The sequence below is a fragment of the Rhincodon typus genome, chromosome 18, assembly GCF_021869965.1.
Source record: "Rhincodon typus isolate 14 chromosome 18, sRhiTyp1.1, whole genome shotgun sequence".
In the NCBI taxonomy this organism is placed as follows: domain Eukaryota; kingdom Metazoa; phylum Chordata; class Chondrichthyes; order Orectolobiformes; family Rhincodontidae; genus Rhincodon; species Rhincodon typus.
This window is the reverse complement of record NC_063349.1, coordinates 43,827,236-43,845,355: the sequence shown is the minus strand read 5'-3', so window position 1 is coordinate 43,845,355 and position 18,120 is coordinate 43,827,236. Positions and strand designations below refer to the sequence as shown.

Sequence of the window (18,120 nt, the reverse complement as noted above, 5' to 3'; positions counted from 1 at the left end):
GAGGACGGACAGGTCAAGGGAGCGGGATGAGGTTAGTAGGTAGGAGAGGGGGGTGGGGCTTGAGGTGGGAGGAAAGACAGGTTAGGGAGGCGGGGACAAGCTTGGCTGGTTTTGAGATGCGGTAGGGGAAGGGGAGATTTTGAAGCTTGTGAAGTCCACATTGATACCATTGGGCTGCAGGGTTCCCAAGCGAAGTACGAGATGCTGTTCCTGCAACCTTTGGGTGGCATTGTTGTGGCACTGCAGGAGGCCCAGGATGGACCTGTCGTCCAAGGTGTGGGAGGGGGAGTTGAAATGGTTTGTGACTGGGAGGTGCAGTTGTTTGGTGTGAACAGAGTGTAGGTGTTCCACAAAGCGGTCCCCAAGCCTCCGCTTGGTTTCCCCGATGTAGAGGAGGCCACAACGGGAACAGCAGGTACAGTATACCACATTAGCAGATGTGCAGGTGAACATCTGTTTCATGTGGAATGTCTTCTTAGGGCCTGGGATGGGGGTGAGGTGTAGCACTTCCTGCAGTTGCACGGAAAAGTGCTGGGTGTGGTGGGGCTGGAGGGGAGTGGGGAGCAGACAAGGGAGTCACGGAGAGTGGTCCCTCTGGAAAGCAGATAAGGGTGGGGAAAAGAAAAAATGTCTTTGCTGGTGGGGTCAGATTGCAGAAGTGTCAGTGGATAATGCGTTGGATCCAGAGGTTGGTGGGGTGGTACGTGAGGATGAGGTGGATTCTGTTTTGGTTATTATTGTGGGGAGGGGGTGTGAGGGATGAGTTGTGGGAAATGCGGGAGACATGGTTGAGGGCGTTTTTGACCACTGTGCAGGGGAAGTTGCGGTCCTTGAAAAACGAGGACAAGGACATCTGGGATGTCCAGGAGTGGAATGCCTCATCTCGGGAGCAGATGCGGCAGAGGCAAAGGAATTGGGAATAGGGGATGGCCTTTTTGCAGGTAAGTGGGTGAGAGGAGGTGTACTCTCGGTAGCTGTGGGAGTCGGTAGGCTTTATCCATCTTCTATCCACCTCCCCCTTTATTTCAGAATCCCCTTCCCCTCCCCCATTTCTGAAGAAGAGTCTAGACCCGAAACGTCAGCCTTCCTGCTCCTCTGACGCCGCTTGGCCTGCTGTGCTCATCCAGCTCTACATCTTGTTGTCTCAGATTCTCCAGCATCGGCTGTTCCTACTATCTCTGTAGATTTGTTGAGGCTAGATCATTAATATGCTCAAGGCTGAGACTTTTAAATCGGTAAGGAAATCAAGGGTTATGAGGTAAAAGGCAGAAAAGTGGAGTTGAGGTTTCAGATCAGCCATGATCTCATTGAATGGTGGAGTGGACATGGTAGACTGAATGGCATACTTCTATTCCTACATCTTATGGTCTTTATAAAACATTTGCGAAATATTTAGAGCTCAATCTTCTTACCTGGTTACTTATGAACCATTAAATCTAACTTATTCGGTTCCGATGGAAATGCCATCAGCTTGAAATATTTCAACTATCTTTCCTGGCTCTCCAGCTCCACACAAAAGTAAGTTAAAGTTGCTGAAAGAGCCATACACTGGGAATGCTGGAAACAGTTAGTTGAAAGTGCCCTAGGTTATTCATTTTAAGCGTCTTAAAAAAATGTCTACATTAAGTTTCAATTTCTCATTGAAATGACAAGGGAACTATACCTTTACAAACTCTCTCCTGGCCATTGGTTTCAAGGTACCCTTGATGACAGATGCAGGTGAAAGAATCAAAAGTATTGATGCAGTCTGATTCCACTGGGCAATCATTAGCCGTAGCATTTGCACATTCATCCTCATCTATGTGAAAAGAGTTTTAAATTTATGATTCATAGTTATAAAGAAAGAATTATCCATGTTATCAGTTAGCGAACAGAAATAAAAATCTCAAAGAACTTAGATGATTAATTTATATATAGATAACTCCTCACAGATCAAAAATGCCCAGGTTTGTTTACTGAAAAATTCACACCACAAGTATGTAAATAAGACTGAGCCAAATAGGAGATACATTTAAATGAGTAACTAAAACAGTGGTTAGAGATAGAGATACAATAGGTTTTAAAGAAGTAGTGACAGAAGGAACCGTTTACTCACCATTCCAGAATAGTGCACTGCCCATTGGAAACACATTCGAATCATTTATGCCAGCCAAAAAGTGCACAAAGCTGGAGGTGGTGTCACTGAAGTGGACATCTGCTGCAACATTCATCTCAACTGTCTCATTGCTTTTTGACAGATACAACATCTCTACTTCTACGCTGGAGAATTGACCAGAATCCAAGAATAATTGCAGAATCTGTGAAATTAATGCAAAATTGTACACAGGAGATGGAAGGAACAGGGCACTATATATTTCAGTCTATTAAAACAAGAGCTGCTCACCCTCAATGCTACAGTTTTAAAATCTTTCAAGGACTGTCTTCATTTGTGCCTTAAATTTACATTCATGCTTGTATTATATTTTTAGTCAATGAAAAATGTGTCAGAGCTTTTTAAAAATAGAAGGGAATAGCCAAATTCTAAACCTTCACCAGATGCAAATAACTCTGCTCAAAAGACAGGTTATGGAATGATACAATATTAAGCAAGGTCATTAAACCCATTATGATTGTGCCAGCTTCTTGAGGCATTATTCAAATTAGTCCAATGGCCCAGCACTCATCCTTTCCAGTTTTAATCCAATTTTTGGAAAATTGGATTATTGTTTATTGGAGGGGAATGGACTATAAAGGAGAGATGTTTTATTACAGTGGTATAAAATAGTAATGGAGTGGTGAGTACAGCTTTTACCTCCATTTTAAAGGTACAACATTGTGATGAAAAGGACAATATGTTCAGGAGTTTTAGAAAGTGAACTCTAAAATAGAGGCTGAGTAGTTTTGGTCAGTCTAAAGAATTTCCTGAAAAAGGGTCAGGAAGTTATCCTGGAATTCTGACCTAAATGACCACTAAAAGCAGAGGACTGCAATCAAGCACATTATTGTTTGAAGATGTAGAAAAGAATTTTTAAAAAGTTAGTGCAGAAAATGGAGGGTCCTTGTGGCACAATGGTAATGTCCCAACCTCTGGATCAGGAGGCTTGGGTTCAGGTCCCAACTGCTCCGAAAGGTGAGAGATAGCAACTCTAAACAGGATGATTAGAAAATAAATAATAAAAATTAGTGGAGAAGATGGCAATGGGAGGCAACAGTCTAGTGGGATTAACAGTCCAACGATAACACCAAGAACTTGGTTCAAAACCGGCCACAGCAGATAGCAGAATCTGAATTCAATAAAAACAAAAATCTGAATGGACATGACGAGGAGCTCTTGTGGCACAGTGGTAATGTTCCAACTTCTGAGCCAGGACGCCCAGGTTCAAGTCCCAGCTGCTCCAAGAGACGTGTAATGCCATCTGTGTACAGGTTGATGAGAAAATTTCTTAACGGATATATGTTGTTTGTACTGGTGGATTTATGACAGGCACCGTATACAGAATAAAGCCATTGATTGTGTTTTGGACTTGCGAGCAGAGAAATCAACCTTTTCCGTTCAAAAAGGAGAAAAGTTCAGTTCGAGGAACCAGCCATCCCAGCAGAACTGATTTCTAGTCTGTGGAGTTTACAAGCCAGGACAATTTGGATAGAGGCTGTTAAATTGTAAAGTAGTAAGTGAGAAAGTATAAACCAGAATTGAGAAAGGTTTGTGCCCATCTATACTTCTCCTTGCCTTGGGAAGGCAGCCAACATAATCAATGACCCCTCCCACCCTGGGTATACTCTCTTCCATCAGGCAGAAGATACAAAAGCCTAAAACACATGTACCAACAGATTCAAGAACAGCTTCTTCCCCTGCTGTTAACATTTGAGAAGTCCTTTCAGAAGTCTAACGTTGATCTCACTCCTTGTGCACCTTCTCTGCAGCTATACCATTCTGTTCTTCACTCTGTTCTATTACCCTCATGCACTTTGTATGGTATGATCTGCCTGTATTGTACGCGAAACAAAAAAAAAAAAAAACTTTTCATTGTACTTAGGTACATGTGACAATAATAAAATAAAATCACAGAATCAGAAAGGCATTGTTAAATTGTCTGCGCAGTGCAGGGGAAAGAAACTGGAAGGAGTCAGTGAGTAAAAACTTAAAGTTGACAGGAGGTGGTTGAAGCAGATACAATAGCAATGTTTAAGAGGCATTTAGATATAGGTGAACAAGTAAGGATCAGAAGAATATAGACTATGTGAAGGCAGATGGATTTAATTTAGAATGGTCAGCACAGACATGGTGGACTGAAGGGACCATTCCTGTGCTGTACTGTTCCACATCCTGGAGGAGAAGAGTTCAAGTCTTTAACAGACAGTGTTGGGCAAACAGGTTGAAACTTTGTTTTAGCATCTTTCTAACTATAGTGTGTGTATATTTATATCTGTTGGTTATGGTTTTGTTGTTAAAGAATATCTAAAACATCATGTGAATGTTTCAGGTGACTAACCATCATGCTAACCAATTGCAAAAAAAACACAAACAAAAATTGATTAAGCCAGGTTTCATTCTGGGATCCAACTTATCACAGCTGATGACAATACTGGAGAACTACAGAAGTGAATTTATAAAAACAGTTCAGAGAAGGTTCAGTCCATTGATATCTGGGTGGCATTGGGGGCCAGAGAGGTTATCTTAAAATGGGAAAGATTACAGGCTGAGTCTGTCTAAACCATAGTGGATACATTAATGACAGGATCTTATTTAAATAAGAAATTCAGAGGGCTTGACAGGGTGGAGGCTGAGAGAATTCGGAATGACTAGAAGCAGGGGATGCAGTTTAAAAATAAGGGGTCTTCCGTTACCATGGAAACGTGGAGGAATCTTTTCTCAGGATCATTAGTCTGTTCAAACCTCTTCCCTAGAATGTGGCAGAGGCAGGGTTATTGAATTTTGTTCTAAAAAACGCAGAGATAGATTGACCCCCTAGTTAGGCACGAATCTATGGTTATGAAGGATAGGTGGGAATGTGAATGGAGGTCACAATCATCCCTGGTTTTATTGGATGGTGGAGCAGGCACGAGGTGCTAAATGTTGTACACCACCTCTTTCAGGCACAGCATTCTAGATCATAACAACATAACTAAAAATTCCCTTCATCTCTCTGCCGGTTCTTTTGTCAATCCACTTAGGTTTTGGCTCTCTGTTTCCTGACCCTGGTCACAGGAAGTTGTTTATCCTTATGGACCAAAGATCCCGCAGTTTTGGAACCTGTATTAAGAACCCCTATCACTTTCTCTGCTTCAAAACAAAACCTCAATTTATACAATCATAAAATCCCCTACAGTGTGGAATCAGGCTGACTGAGTCCACATCAACCCTCTGAAGAGCATCTATCCAGACTCAGCCCCCTATCCTTGTACCCTATTCCCTGCATTTCCCTTGACTAATCCACCTAGCCTGCACATTCCTAGACACTACAGGCAATTTAGTATGGCCAGTCCACCCGAGCTGCACATCTTTGGACTGTGGGAAGAAACCAGGGCACCTGGAGGAAACCCATGCAGACAGGGAGAACATGCAAACTCCACACAGTCAGTCGCCCAAGGCTGGAATTGAACCTGGGTGCCTAGCAGCAGTGCTAATCACTGAGCCAATGTGCCGCAATCTCACCACATAACCGAGGCCCCTTTTAAAAACATGTAATTTAAATCTTGCTACCTCTCCATGGTTGTGCCATATTGAGCACACGTTTAAATCTTACCTTGGAATTAGCGATAGTTGCCAATTTTAGGTATGCTCTAGAAGTTGGGTCATTCATATAATCAGAAAACATCCATGGAAAGTAAATGCAGAAATGTATTTTTTCTGGCAGCACCACAATGCTTCTATAGCCAGAAGGTGGGATGTCTAAAGGACAACCTGTGGAATGCAAAGTCAATGACTTTTAATTTATTGAAAAGCAGACTCTCTGATCCAGCATACTTGCATTAATTTGCTCAAAAACATTCATACAGCATAGAAACAGACTCTTTGGTCCAAACAGTCCATGCCGAACATAATTCCAAACTAAAACTAGTTTCACTGCCTGTGTTTGGCCTATTTCCCTCCAAACATTTCTTATTCATGTACTTATTCAAATGTCTTTTAAATGTCGTAAAGCATACCTCCAAACATCACCTCAACTGCAAGTTCATTCTTTTGATTCATTCATTCTCTTGACTTTCCCTCCTTACCCTAACTCAGGTTATAATAATACAAAAAGGGAATTACTGCACAAAAAGGAGGCCATTCAGTCCTTTAAATCTTTGCTAACTCTCTGTAGGCGCAATCCAGTCAGTCCCTTTCCCATGGTGGTTATGATCACCTTTGGGATTGTGCATTGTCTCCAGCTCTGTTACTTCAGAAGCAGCAAATTCCTGTGGCTTATCCAGGGAATGCTAAAAGCTATTCCACATTCTATCCCCTCTCTCTCACACCCAATCCCTTAATTCTTGGGAATACTTGCAAAGAATGAGAAACCCACCAAAAACAAACAATATTCAAATAGTTCATTTCTTTTGATGTTTTAGCAGGCTATGGAATGATAGGGATCTTTAACAGACGAAATGCTGTTCTTGTGTATCACCCCTGTAATGGGTAGACGGAAACTAGGAAAGCGGTTCAAAGATCTGTTCACATGACCTGCTGGGATGTTTTTGTGCTGATCAGAATGCTGCTTCACATAGTCTTCCTTCTCCAGATGCTTCTACCAGTTCGTAAAAGGTATAAAATGATGTCCTAGTCCCTTACCCCACACACCAGGCCTTGTTATTACAGTTTGCATTACACACTGCCTATTGTTAGCCACTAAGAGTCTCCATCAACAGCTATTCACCCCCCTAGCCAGATCGTTGTCCAATCCTTTGTCAACCAACCGTTCTTCTCTCTCTTTAGGCTCTATTCCCCACCTATCGTTTACTCCTTACCCCGTCCCCCCACCCCATATTCTGCAAATAAACCAACATTTTCCTAGCTACCATCAGTTCCAAGGAAAGGTCACTGGACCCGAAACGTTAACTCCGATTTCTCTTTACAGATGATACCAGACCTGCTGAGCTTTTCCAGTGACTTCCGTTTTTGTTCCTGAACTACAACTTCTGCAGTTCTTTTGGTTTTTATAAAAAAAAGTGACTAATTCACTTAAAAAGGTCTGATTTATTAATTTTACAAAAAAAAAAAATCACAGATCTCAAAAACTTATGTCAGACAGTTAAACTGTTTTTTTGTGTTTCATCTTTAAGCCAGCTTTTACTGCAGAGAAGAGAGCACCGAGCCGAGAGATCTGAACATTTCCCTGTATCTTATGCACAGCCAGACCCCTGTCTTCATCAATAACTGGTAAATTACCACTCACTGGAACCAGCTACTGTGCAAAGTTTTCACAATGAGTGTTAAGTTACTTGCCTTCAAAACCTGTAGCAATCCTTGATATTAAAACCATTCTGTTCTCATGCCAGTCCACAATTAAAAAGACAGAAAATAAAAAGTATAAAAATTGTCTTTATATTAATGATTGCAAATCTGTAGTATACGTTTGGATACCTGTGAACTCGGTCCTGGTGATAGCTTCACTCCTCCAGTGCCCACAGACTGTTGCAAACACATACTGGTATTGAGTGCAAGGATCCAAGCCCAACACCTGGTAATAATGCTTCCTGGTGAAAGCTGTTAACACGTTAACAACACTGATAGAAACACCATGAAATACGGGTGGAGGTTTCCAGGAGAAAAAGCCTCCATCAACAGTTTGCTTGTAGAACAGATTAGTGATCATTTCAGGCGCTGGAAGATGATACACATTTTAAAATGAATAAAAACCCCATAATATAAAGTAAAATACAATAAATCTAAATCCACTGATTACAAATTCGCTTGTCCAACGAACCCATTAGTTGGATTGGAAAGTTAGTTGTGGACAAACAAACAAACAAACAAACAAACAAACAAACAAACAGTCTGCGAAAGGATTATACATAGTTTAGCAAGTTGGCAAAAAAATCTGGCAGATGGACTATGTGGGTAAATATGAACATGACCATTTTGGCAGGAGGAATAGAAAAGCAAACGATTTAAAATGGAGAGAGATCAAATATATTTGAAGGTACAGAGCGGGGGTCTAGGTGTCTTGGTAGAGGAGTTAGTATGTAGGTACAGCATGTAATTAGGAACTCAAATTAAATATTGTTGTTTGTGTATCACAAGGGGAGATGGAACATAAGAATATTTGGTTGTAGTTCTGTAGAACATTGATGAGGCCACATCTGGAATACTATGTACCGTTTCGTCTCTTATTTAAAGGGAGGATGTAAATATATTGGAAGCCATTCACAAGATTTATTTGCTTGATGGTCATAGCCATGGTTTTGAGGGGTGGGCGGTTATCGGAGGAGGAAAGGTTGGGACTGTATCCATTGGGCTGATGAATCAGGAGTTCTGAAAGAATCAAAACATTCCAAGAGAACTTGACAGGGTGGATACTGAAACATCGTTCCCCCTTGTGGGATAGGATAAAATTAGGGAAAGGGTACTCCCACTTAAGACAGACAGAGATAAGAAGGAATGCTTTTCCCCCCCTCATGAGGGTCATGAGTTTTGGAGATCTTCCCCAGAGAGAAGTGAATAAGGAGCAGAAGCAGGCAATCCAGACCCTCATGCCGTTGCACAACTTAAAACGATTGTAGTCGGCCTCATCTTTACCCTCCTGCCTGTTCCTCAAAACTCTCCAGCCATAATTAATTAAAAAATCTCTCTCCTCACATTTACTCAATGTCCTGGCATCCACAGCACTCTGCTATTGCTAAATCCACAGATGTGCAACCCTTTGAGAAAAGCAACTGTTTTAAGTCTGCCATCCTCCACTCCCCCTCCCAACCCAGCCTAAAACTATGACCTCTCATTCTAGATTGTCCCATGGAGTTATGATAGAGGCAGAGTCATTGAATATTTAAAAGGAAGTAGTAGATAAAGTATTGATTAAACAAAAGAAGTCAAAGGCTCAGGGTTAGGCAGGGATGTGCATTAGGAGGTCACAAATCAGATAAGCCATTATACAATATATTCAATAGTTCAGCGGAATCAAAACGGCAGGCTGTTCCTACTCCTAATTTGTACACTTGAATGCTAGTGGTGGCCTAAACGAGCAGAGTGGGGATTACAGCCCTCAGCTGGAGGAAGTTGTGTCACCCAGAGGTGCCAGCCAATATAATCAGGCAGCTTCATCGAAGGGTTTCATCCTCTTGACTAGCTCCAAACTCATTCTCAAGGGCCCCATCTGGTGGCTCAAGAACTCTAGTTCCCTATACCGACTAATGTTTGCTACCAGATGAAGCCTGGTCAATCTAAAAAATTACATCTGAAGTATTTTATTTTAAAATGTTTAATGTTTGTTAAAATATTGCATTGTCAGCCAGTATATAGTGAGGCATTTTATTTTGCAAGTTATTTGACTATGATTGTACAATGTTGTATATGTACAGCAATGTATTTCAACTCGAATTTTCTTTTGCCTGCGAGACAAAAAAAATGTACAAGCGAAAACCCAATTCTGGCTTTCACTTTGATTCCAATGGGGATGTGGGACCTACTCAAAAGTAGTGATTTTCAGGTAAGTAACTATAAACTTGAAGTGAGGACTCACTGTATCATGGTTTCCCTCCTCCAAACTAGGTTGGGTGAAAGACAACTGGTCTTCAGGAAAGGGACTTTGAACTGGTATACATCATTTTGTCATTTGCATGCAACGCAACAGCACAGACTGTTCAGCAAAGACAGAATTCCATCAGAAAATCATCAAACCAGTTGAAAATCAACTAAATAGGTAAAGGTCATAATACTTTAAAAGCAGGAGTATACTCAAACTGATCCAACACAAATTTCACAATCAGTCACCTTCAATCAATTCAAATAACTCATGGCTTACTGAGAATCCTTTACAAGGCCATCAACTCATTTAACAAACTATAGGCCTGTCAGAATACAAATATACATTGTAATTCCATTGTTCCATCTTCCACTGCAACTAATCCTGTGTGACATGGTGTGTCAAGTGGGTGAGTGAGAGGTCACATTTAAAATCTCTAGTATAATAGTGTGAAAACAAAAAGACAGTCTTTATTCTATCATACAAAGCTTGCTGCAGGAATTTTAACTGGAACAATTTCTGGAGGGCAAGAAAATACAGCCCTTTTACATAAAATACTAACCTGTTGCCACAGTGATTGTTCTAGAGTCTGCCACTGCACCAGTCCTGCAAACAGCCTCCACTGTTAACGTCTCTTGGGTGCAGGGTTCGAGACCAGATGAAATATATTCTGTCTGTTTCTGGACACGTTGCAGAGTTCCATGTTTGTAGATATAGAAGAATATTCCTGATGGATTGCCCGTCACTGACCAGGACACAACATAGCCATCAGTGGAGCCAGCTGTCTGAGTAACTTTCACAAACTTTATGGGAGCTGCGCACACAGTAGGAAACATTATTTTAAAATGGTTGAAGTGATGGAAACATTAAAATGTAAAAGCAGCGGTGCATGAGTTTGACAGATTGAAACTCAGCTCAAAGTACTCGCAAAACATACAATGCCTTCAAGTCTCATTTCCGAAAGAAAAATTTACACAATCAATAAAATACTTTCAAAGTCTAATCACGACTGTAATGTAATAAGTGGGGGTAGGGAAATTACACAGCAGGATCTAAAGACCAATCTTGGTCATTACACTGCACTAATATTGCAAATGTAGGGGCATGTTGTAGTTGTTATTTAAGAGTAAATGATGCTAATTGGGGAAAAGATTAGGAAACATTTATAAGAATAGTTATTTTATAAGAACTAGTGATAATGATAATGGCCAGATAATCCCAGTAACTGCTGTTGTTCGAGGGACAAATATTGGTCAGCACACTAGGGCAATAAAATGTGGAATGGTAATCTCATCAAGGAAACAGCAGGAACTTGCCTGTCCAGGTTTATTTCACAAAAGCTCAAACAGCACAAGTACAGACTACTATCTATCCCCTTCTGCAAACCAGCTAGTTCTTATGTTTCTTTCCTGAAAAAAGACACAAATTGGCCCAGGTTCTGACATTTCCAGGGCATGTGGAACTTGAACCCAGACCTTCTAGCCCAATGGTAGGGTCAATACTACCAATACACAAGACACTACAAAGGAATGAATTCACTTTGAGCCAGTTTCAATTTGACGTGGGAAAGCCCAAATAAATTTTGAACCCAACACCATAACCTTGGCCTTCATGGCCAGAAAGGGTTTTTCTAAAAAAAAAACTTAACTTGTTCTGACAAATACCTATAAATCGGAGGAGGGTCTTGAACCCAGATCATCTGGCCCAGAGTTAGGGTCACTTCCACTGACCCCCTAACTAGTTCTTATAAACGTGTCCTAACCTTTCCCCAATTAGCATCAGTTACTTTTAAATAACAACTACAGCATGCACATTCATTTGCAATATTAGCGCAGTGTGCTGACCAAAAGATTGTGCACAATTTTGAGTGGGGCTCGAATCCACAATTTTTTGAGAGTGTGTTACCCACTGAGCTTTAGTTGATAGAAAAGAAATAAAGGTTCTCCATCTATTCAGGTCTTGCTTCAAAGGATTAAAAAAAAAACAATATAATTTTAAAATAAAGACATTTGGGCAATGTCTCTCTTTCCCTCTTCTATTTTTACCTAAACAGGAATTGCTGAGATTCTCTTGTGAATGCTTCCTGTGCAGCAGAGTAATCTATCCCAGGAATAAACTCTCCCAACAAAAACAAAGTTGCTGGAAAAGCTCAGCAGGTCTGGCAGCATCTGTGGAGGAGAAAACAGAGTTAACATTTCGGGTCCGGTGACCCTTCCTCAGAACTGATGGTGGCTGGGAAGTTGTCAGTTTATATGCAGAAAATAGGGAGGTGGGTGGGGTAGGGAGTAAGTGATAAGATAGAGCCCAAAAGAGAGAGAAAGACAGTTGGACAGACAAAAGAGTTGCTAACGATCAGGCTGGGAGGGTGAATAGTTATCAATGGGGACTAACAACAGGGGGTGTGTAGTGGCAGGCTATGTGGTAACAAGGCCTGGTGTGTGGGGTGGGGGGGCTGGGCCAGAAGGATCTAGGCCCAAAACGTCAGCCTTCCTGCTCCTCTGATGCTGCTTGGCCTGCTGTGTTCATCCAGCTCTACACCTTGTTATCTCAATATGGAGTCCAGAGGGCTGTAGGGTCCCTAAGTGGAAAATGAAGTGTTGTTCCTCCAGCTTGTGTTGGGCTTCACTGGAACACTGTAGCAAGCCAGAGACAGAGATGTTGGCCAGAGAGCAGGGTGGTGTATTGAAGTGGCAGGGAACAGGTAGTTCAGGGTCTTTTTTACAAGCAGAACGTAGATGTTCTGCGAAGCGGTCGCCAAGTCTATGCTTCGTTTCTCCAATGTAGAGGAGACCACATTGTGAGCAGCGAATGCAGTAGACTAGATTCTGGGAAGTGCAGGTGAAGTGTTGCTTCACCTGGAAGGTATGTTTGGGCCCTTGGATAGTGGGGAGAGAGGAGGTAAATGGGCAGGTGTTGCACCTTCGCCGGTTACAGGGGAAGGTGCCATAGGACGGTGGGGAGGTGTTGGGGGTGAAGGAAGTGTGGACCAGGGTGTCCCAGAGGGAACGGTCCCTGCAGAAGGTGGACAAGGGAGGGGAGGGGAATATGTGTCTGGTGGTGGCATCTTGCTGGAGGTGGCGGAAATGGCGTCTGATGATCTTCTGGATGTGGTGCTGGTGGGATGGTAGGTGAGGATAAGGGGAACCCTATCGCTGTTGTGGGAGGGAAGGGAAGGGAAGGGGTGAGGGCAGAAGTGCAGGAGATGGGTTGGACCTGATTGAGGGCCCTGTCGACAACGGAGCTGGGGAATCCTTGGTTGAGGAAGAATGTGGGCATTTCGGACGCTCCCTTGTCGAAGTTGGCCTCATCTGAACATATGCGACGGAGACGGAGGAACTGAGAAAATGGGATGGAGTCTTTACAGCAAGTGGGGTGTGAGGATGTATAGTCCAGGTAGCTGTGGGAGTCGGTGGGTTTGTAATGGATATTAGTGGCCAGTCTATCCCCAGAAATGTCGAGGAAGGGAGGAGTCCGAGATAGACCAAGTGAAAGTGAGGGCAGGGTGGAAATTGGAGGCGAAATTGATGAAGTTTTCCGATTCTAGATGAGAGAGGGAAGCAGCACCGATGATATCATCGATGTGTCGGAGAAAGAGTTGTGTGTGGGTGCTGGAATAGGACTGGAACAAGGAATGTGGATGGGGGCCGGAATAGGACTGGAACAAAGAATGTTCCACGTACCCCACAAAGAGACAGGCATAACTAGGGCCCATGCGGGTACCCATGGCAACCCCTCTTACCTGAAGAAAATGAGAGGAGTTGAAAGAGAAGTTGTTGAGGGTGAGGACAATCTCAGCCAAGCGGAAGAGGGTGGTGGTGGGTGGGGATGGTTCAGGTCTTTGCTCCAGGAAGAAGCGGAGAGCGCTAAGACCCTCCTGGTGGGGAATGACTGTGTAAAGGGATTGCACATCCATGGTAAAGAGGAGGTGGCTGGAGCCAGTAAACTGGAAGCTTTGAAACCGGTGTAAGGTGTCACATGAATCATGGATGTGTGTGGGTAGGTATTGGACCAAGGGGAGAAGACTGAGTCAAGGTAGGAAGAGATGAGTTCTGTGGGGCAGGAGCAGGCTGAAACAATGGGTCTACCTGGACAGTCCTGTTTGTGGACTTTTGGCAGGAGGTAGAAACGAGCTGTGTGGGGTTGCCACCACCAGACACCTATTCCCCTCCCCTCCCTTGTCCGCCTTCCGCAGGGACCATTCCCTCCGGGACACCCTGGTCCACACTTCCTTCACCCACAGCCCTACGGCACCTTCCCCTGTAACCGGCGAAGGTGCAACACCTGCCCATTTACCTCCTCTCTCTCCCCACTATCCAAGGGCCCAAACATACCTTCCAGGTGAAGCAACACTTCACCTGCACTTCCCAGAATCTAGTCTACTGCATTCACTGCTCACAATGTGGTCTCCTCTACATTGGAGGAATGAAGCATAGACTTGGCGATCGCTTCGTAGAACATCTACGTTCTGCTCGCAAAAAAGACCCTGAACTACCTGTTGCCTGCCACTTCAATGCACCACCCTGCTCTCTGGCCAACATCTCTGTCTCTGGCTTGCTACAGTGTTCCAGTGAAGCCCAATGCAAGCTGGAGGAACAACACCTCATTTTCCACTTGGGGACCCTACAGCCCTCTGGACTTAATATTGAGTTCAATAATTTTAGGGCCTAAACTCTCCTATGTCACAGCACCCCCACCCCACACACCAGGCCTTGTTACCACGAAAGCCTGCCACTACACACCCCCTGTTGTTAGTCACTAACAATCCCCATTAACAACTATTCACCCTCCCAGCCTGATCGTTAGCAACTCCTTTGTCTGTCCAACTGTCTTTCTCTCTCTTTAGGCTCTATCCCATCGTTTACACCCTATCCCACCCACCTCCCTATTTTCTGCATATAAACTGACATTTTCCCAGCCACCATCAGTTCTGAGGAAGGGTCACTGGACCCGAAACATTAACTCCGTTTTCTCCTCCACAGATGCTGCCAGACCTGCTGAGCTTTTCCAGCAACTTTGTTTTTGTTCCTGATTTACAGCATCTGCAGTTCTTTTGGTTTTTATAAACTATCCCAAGTTTGAGGAGTGAAACTTGGCATCAAATATTGGTGACAAGCACACTTCAGAACAATTGTTTTTTTTTTAAATTATTCCATGTGTGTCACTGGCAAGGCCCACAATTCTTACCCACCCAATTGCCCTTGTCCAGAGTGCCATGCTTAGACTATTTCAGATGGCAGTAAACACATTGCTGTGGATCACTTGTGGGCCGGGGGCAAGTACAGTACATCTTCTCTTTAATAAAAAAAAGGACAGTGAACCAAATGGTTTTTCTTAAATTAAAAAAAAAATAAACAAACAATGCTTAGTTCCACAGTCATCACACAGCTTTCAATTCCAGATTTTTAACAATTTGAACTTAAATTCCTCCAGCTACCATGGCAGGATTTGAAATAGTGTTCCCCAAAGCTTTAAATTGGATAACTAGCCCAGTGAATTTCAGTTCTGCACATGCATCAGAAACCAAAATAAACAGCAAAACTACTTGGAATAAAAGGCATACTCCGAATAGAAGTGGGAATAAGCAAATGATACTTTGTGGCCAATATATAATAATACATCTTAATCCCGTAGGGGAGTTTACTTATTAAATCAGTGTATTTCACTGTTGCTGGGTCAAAGTCCTGGAAGACAGCTGCTCAAACAGCACTGTAGGTTTTTCTACATTACACAGACTGCAGTGATTCAAAAAGTTGGCCCAGCAGTGATGTCCAAATCTTGTGAACAAACATGTTTGGGGGTAAAAAATATCCATGAATGGCTTGATTCTCATTTTTAATGAACAATATTGATCAATTTACCTAGATTTGCCACCACAAAGATCTCTGGACGTTTCTTGATCTCAACTGCTTCACATACAGACGCGAGAGAAACATTCACCTTCTGGCAAGCTGGCAGCCCATCGATAAGGAATGTTGTTCCACTTTGTATTAAACTGTAAGACTGAAGTAATGGATTGATGACCTCTCCCCTCTGCCCAAGCAAGTGGACGTCCAGTTGGAACCAGTCGACGCTTCCCAAAGCTGGTTTGTCCCAGTAAACAGTAAGGCTATGAGCACTCGAACTGATTATGGTTAAGTTATTAGGTGGCATAGGATCTACAGAAGAAAGATTGGTTTTTAAATGTTTGATGTCAGAAAGTACGTTCATTAGCAAGCTTGCTTACAAAGTCTCTGATCTAAGCTTAATAATATTCAACTTAATTCAAGTTAAAATAGGAAAAAGTCTGGAAGATAATTGGCACTGATGGATCATTTTACTAATCATAGATCATAGAATCCCTACAATGTGGAAACAGGCCCTTCAGCCCAACAAGTCCACACCAACCCTCAGAGCATCCCACCCAAAGCCATTCCCCTATAACCCACCTAAACTACACAGCCCTGAACACTATGGGCAATTTATCATGGCCAATCTACCTAGCCTGCACATTTTTGGACTGTGGGAGGAAACCCGAGCACCCGGAAGAAACCCACACAGACACGGGGAGAATGTACAACTCTGCACAGACAGTCGCCCGAGGGTGCAATCAAACCCAGGTCCCTGGCACTGTGAGGCAGCAATGCTAACTACTGTTTTAGGAATACGTCAGCTTATGCAGGCCAGTTTACTTTAGAACTGGCTCTGTCCAGCTGGAAAAGACATCCCAGCTATGATTTTAATACAGTGACCCAAAAGCATGTGTGGCATAGCCTACGTAACCTGCTAATTTGGGAATGTTGAGTCATTGCAGACAAAGTTATGTTAGTGGACTTTTGGAATTCTACAAGATGTGGACCATATAGCAGGAAATCCCAGATGCACAAAAAGAAATATTAGTCTTGTACAAGAACTTCATTTCTAAATTACTACAGAACATAGCCACTTCATACTTTAATCTAAATAAACCGACTATAAAAAATACCAAAATGTAACCAGCTGCCAAACTGTTCAAAAAATTTTTTTTTAAATCAAGAGGTTTAATCACTCAGTTATTCAGTCCTCAACTTATACACTTAGGATTGGAATTAACTGCTGCTATAAAATATTACTCATTCAATTAAACAAACTTTGGTTTCCAATTTACCACAGTGATCTAGAACATTGTTTCCCATGGTTAGTTTTAATAGATGTTAAGAAAAATCATGTCAAAAGTTGGCAGATTTTTCTGAAATGTGCTCCAGAGCACCACCCAGCAACAAGAGCCTGAAACTACAGCATGACAGGGGTTGTAGCAAGATTGTTAACATAAGCCTTTGGGTAGACAGTTGCAAAAAAAAAGGCGAGAGAGAGAAGGGGAGTTAAAGAAAACAGGAAGGTTCATTAAGAACCAGCAAATTACCTGTTGTGCTAGCAGCACAGATATCATGCTGCCCTGCAATCATCAAACATGACGTGTAACCTTCACATGGTGTTAGGCCTTTGATTTCATAGGGCTGGTCTCGAACCATCTCTTGATGCACATTGTTGCCCCTCATGTTGAGCAACAGAAGGGCGCAAGGAGAATCCTCAAAGAAACAGTCTCTGAAACCCCAAGAGAAACTCAGAGCAGTACTTGCTGTAGTGATCTTCAAGGGGAATTCAGCAGCAAGAACTTCAAGATTGAATCAGTTTCAATGGTTAGTGCAGCAAAAGTGGTTTTTAAAAAAAGTTTCATTTTCTCCCCAAAACATCCACAAATAATCTGTTAGAATGCCACATTTTGAATTAATTGCAAACATTCAAACATTTCCTAAGAAGTTTGATTGATGGATGGTCAACAGCTAAAACATTAACAATTATCTCTCAACTATGATTTACCTCTGATCTACATTAGATTAGGTCTCCTGACACATTCCTTTTCCAGTATTTTCTATTTTATTTCAGATTTCCAGCATTCTTCTTTTAATAAGTCTCTGAGTATTATAGAACGAGTTTATTACTGAAGAGAAACATTTGAAATAAAAACTTTTCATTTTGCACTCCACAGGACAAACATGAGAGCGCCAAATTTTAAACAGCTGAGCTCAATGTGGCTTGCTAGAAGCAATATACATTCGTACCCAGGGATCGATTATCTGTGAACAAAAGGAATAGGTGCCTTTTTTTGAATTACCCAGGAGCTTGGAGAGTCTAGCATACTCCATCAGTTTCTCCATGGCAACAATTTGCCAGAGGCAGCACCCTTTTCTTCCTACTGAATAACTAGGGACTATTTGGAGTTGGGACTTGGGTTTGTCCTGATGAGTGCACAATTCAAAACTTCAAGTCTCTCTCTTCAGCTTTCAAAAAAAAAAAAAAAAAACCAGTACATATCTACCTAATACCAGAGCTACACCATCTGCCTCAGAGATGTAAAACACTTCTCCCTGACAGCCCAGATTGATGCTCCTTTGGAACGGGAATCTTTGGTCAGAGTCTTCGATTTTCTAGAAAAAAAAAGGCTGAATTCTTGCAGATC

General features: G+C 42.4%; 1 protein-coding gene across 3 annotated transcripts in view; it reads right to left on the bottom strand.

Moving 5' to 3' along the window:
- Positions 1 to 18,120, bottom strand: part of LOC109935044 — a 54,224-nt gene that overhangs the window by 22,482 nt on the left and 13,622 nt on the right. For 2 of the 3 annotated variants that reach the window (XM_048607704.1, XM_048607705.1), the window contains exons 5-12: positions 17,980 to 18,088; positions 17,023 to 17,274; positions 15,503 to 15,799; positions 10,207 to 10,458; positions 7,547 to 7,786; positions 5,727 to 5,884; positions 2,096 to 2,297; positions 1,664 to 1,798 (exon numbers count right to left, since the gene is read on the bottom strand). In XM_048607704.1, the coding sequence (XP_048463661.1) occupies positions 1,664 to 1,798; positions 2,096 to 2,297; positions 5,727 to 5,884; positions 7,547 to 7,786; positions 10,207 to 10,458; positions 15,503 to 15,799; positions 17,023 to 17,274; positions 17,980 to 18,088 (1,645 nt within the window). The remainder of the gene's footprint in view (positions 1 to 1,663; positions 1,799 to 2,095; positions 2,298 to 5,726; positions 5,885 to 7,546; positions 7,787 to 10,206; positions 10,459 to 15,502; positions 15,800 to 17,022; positions 17,275 to 17,979; positions 18,089 to 18,120) is intronic. The other variant, XM_048607707.1, reaches the window with a different exon arrangement.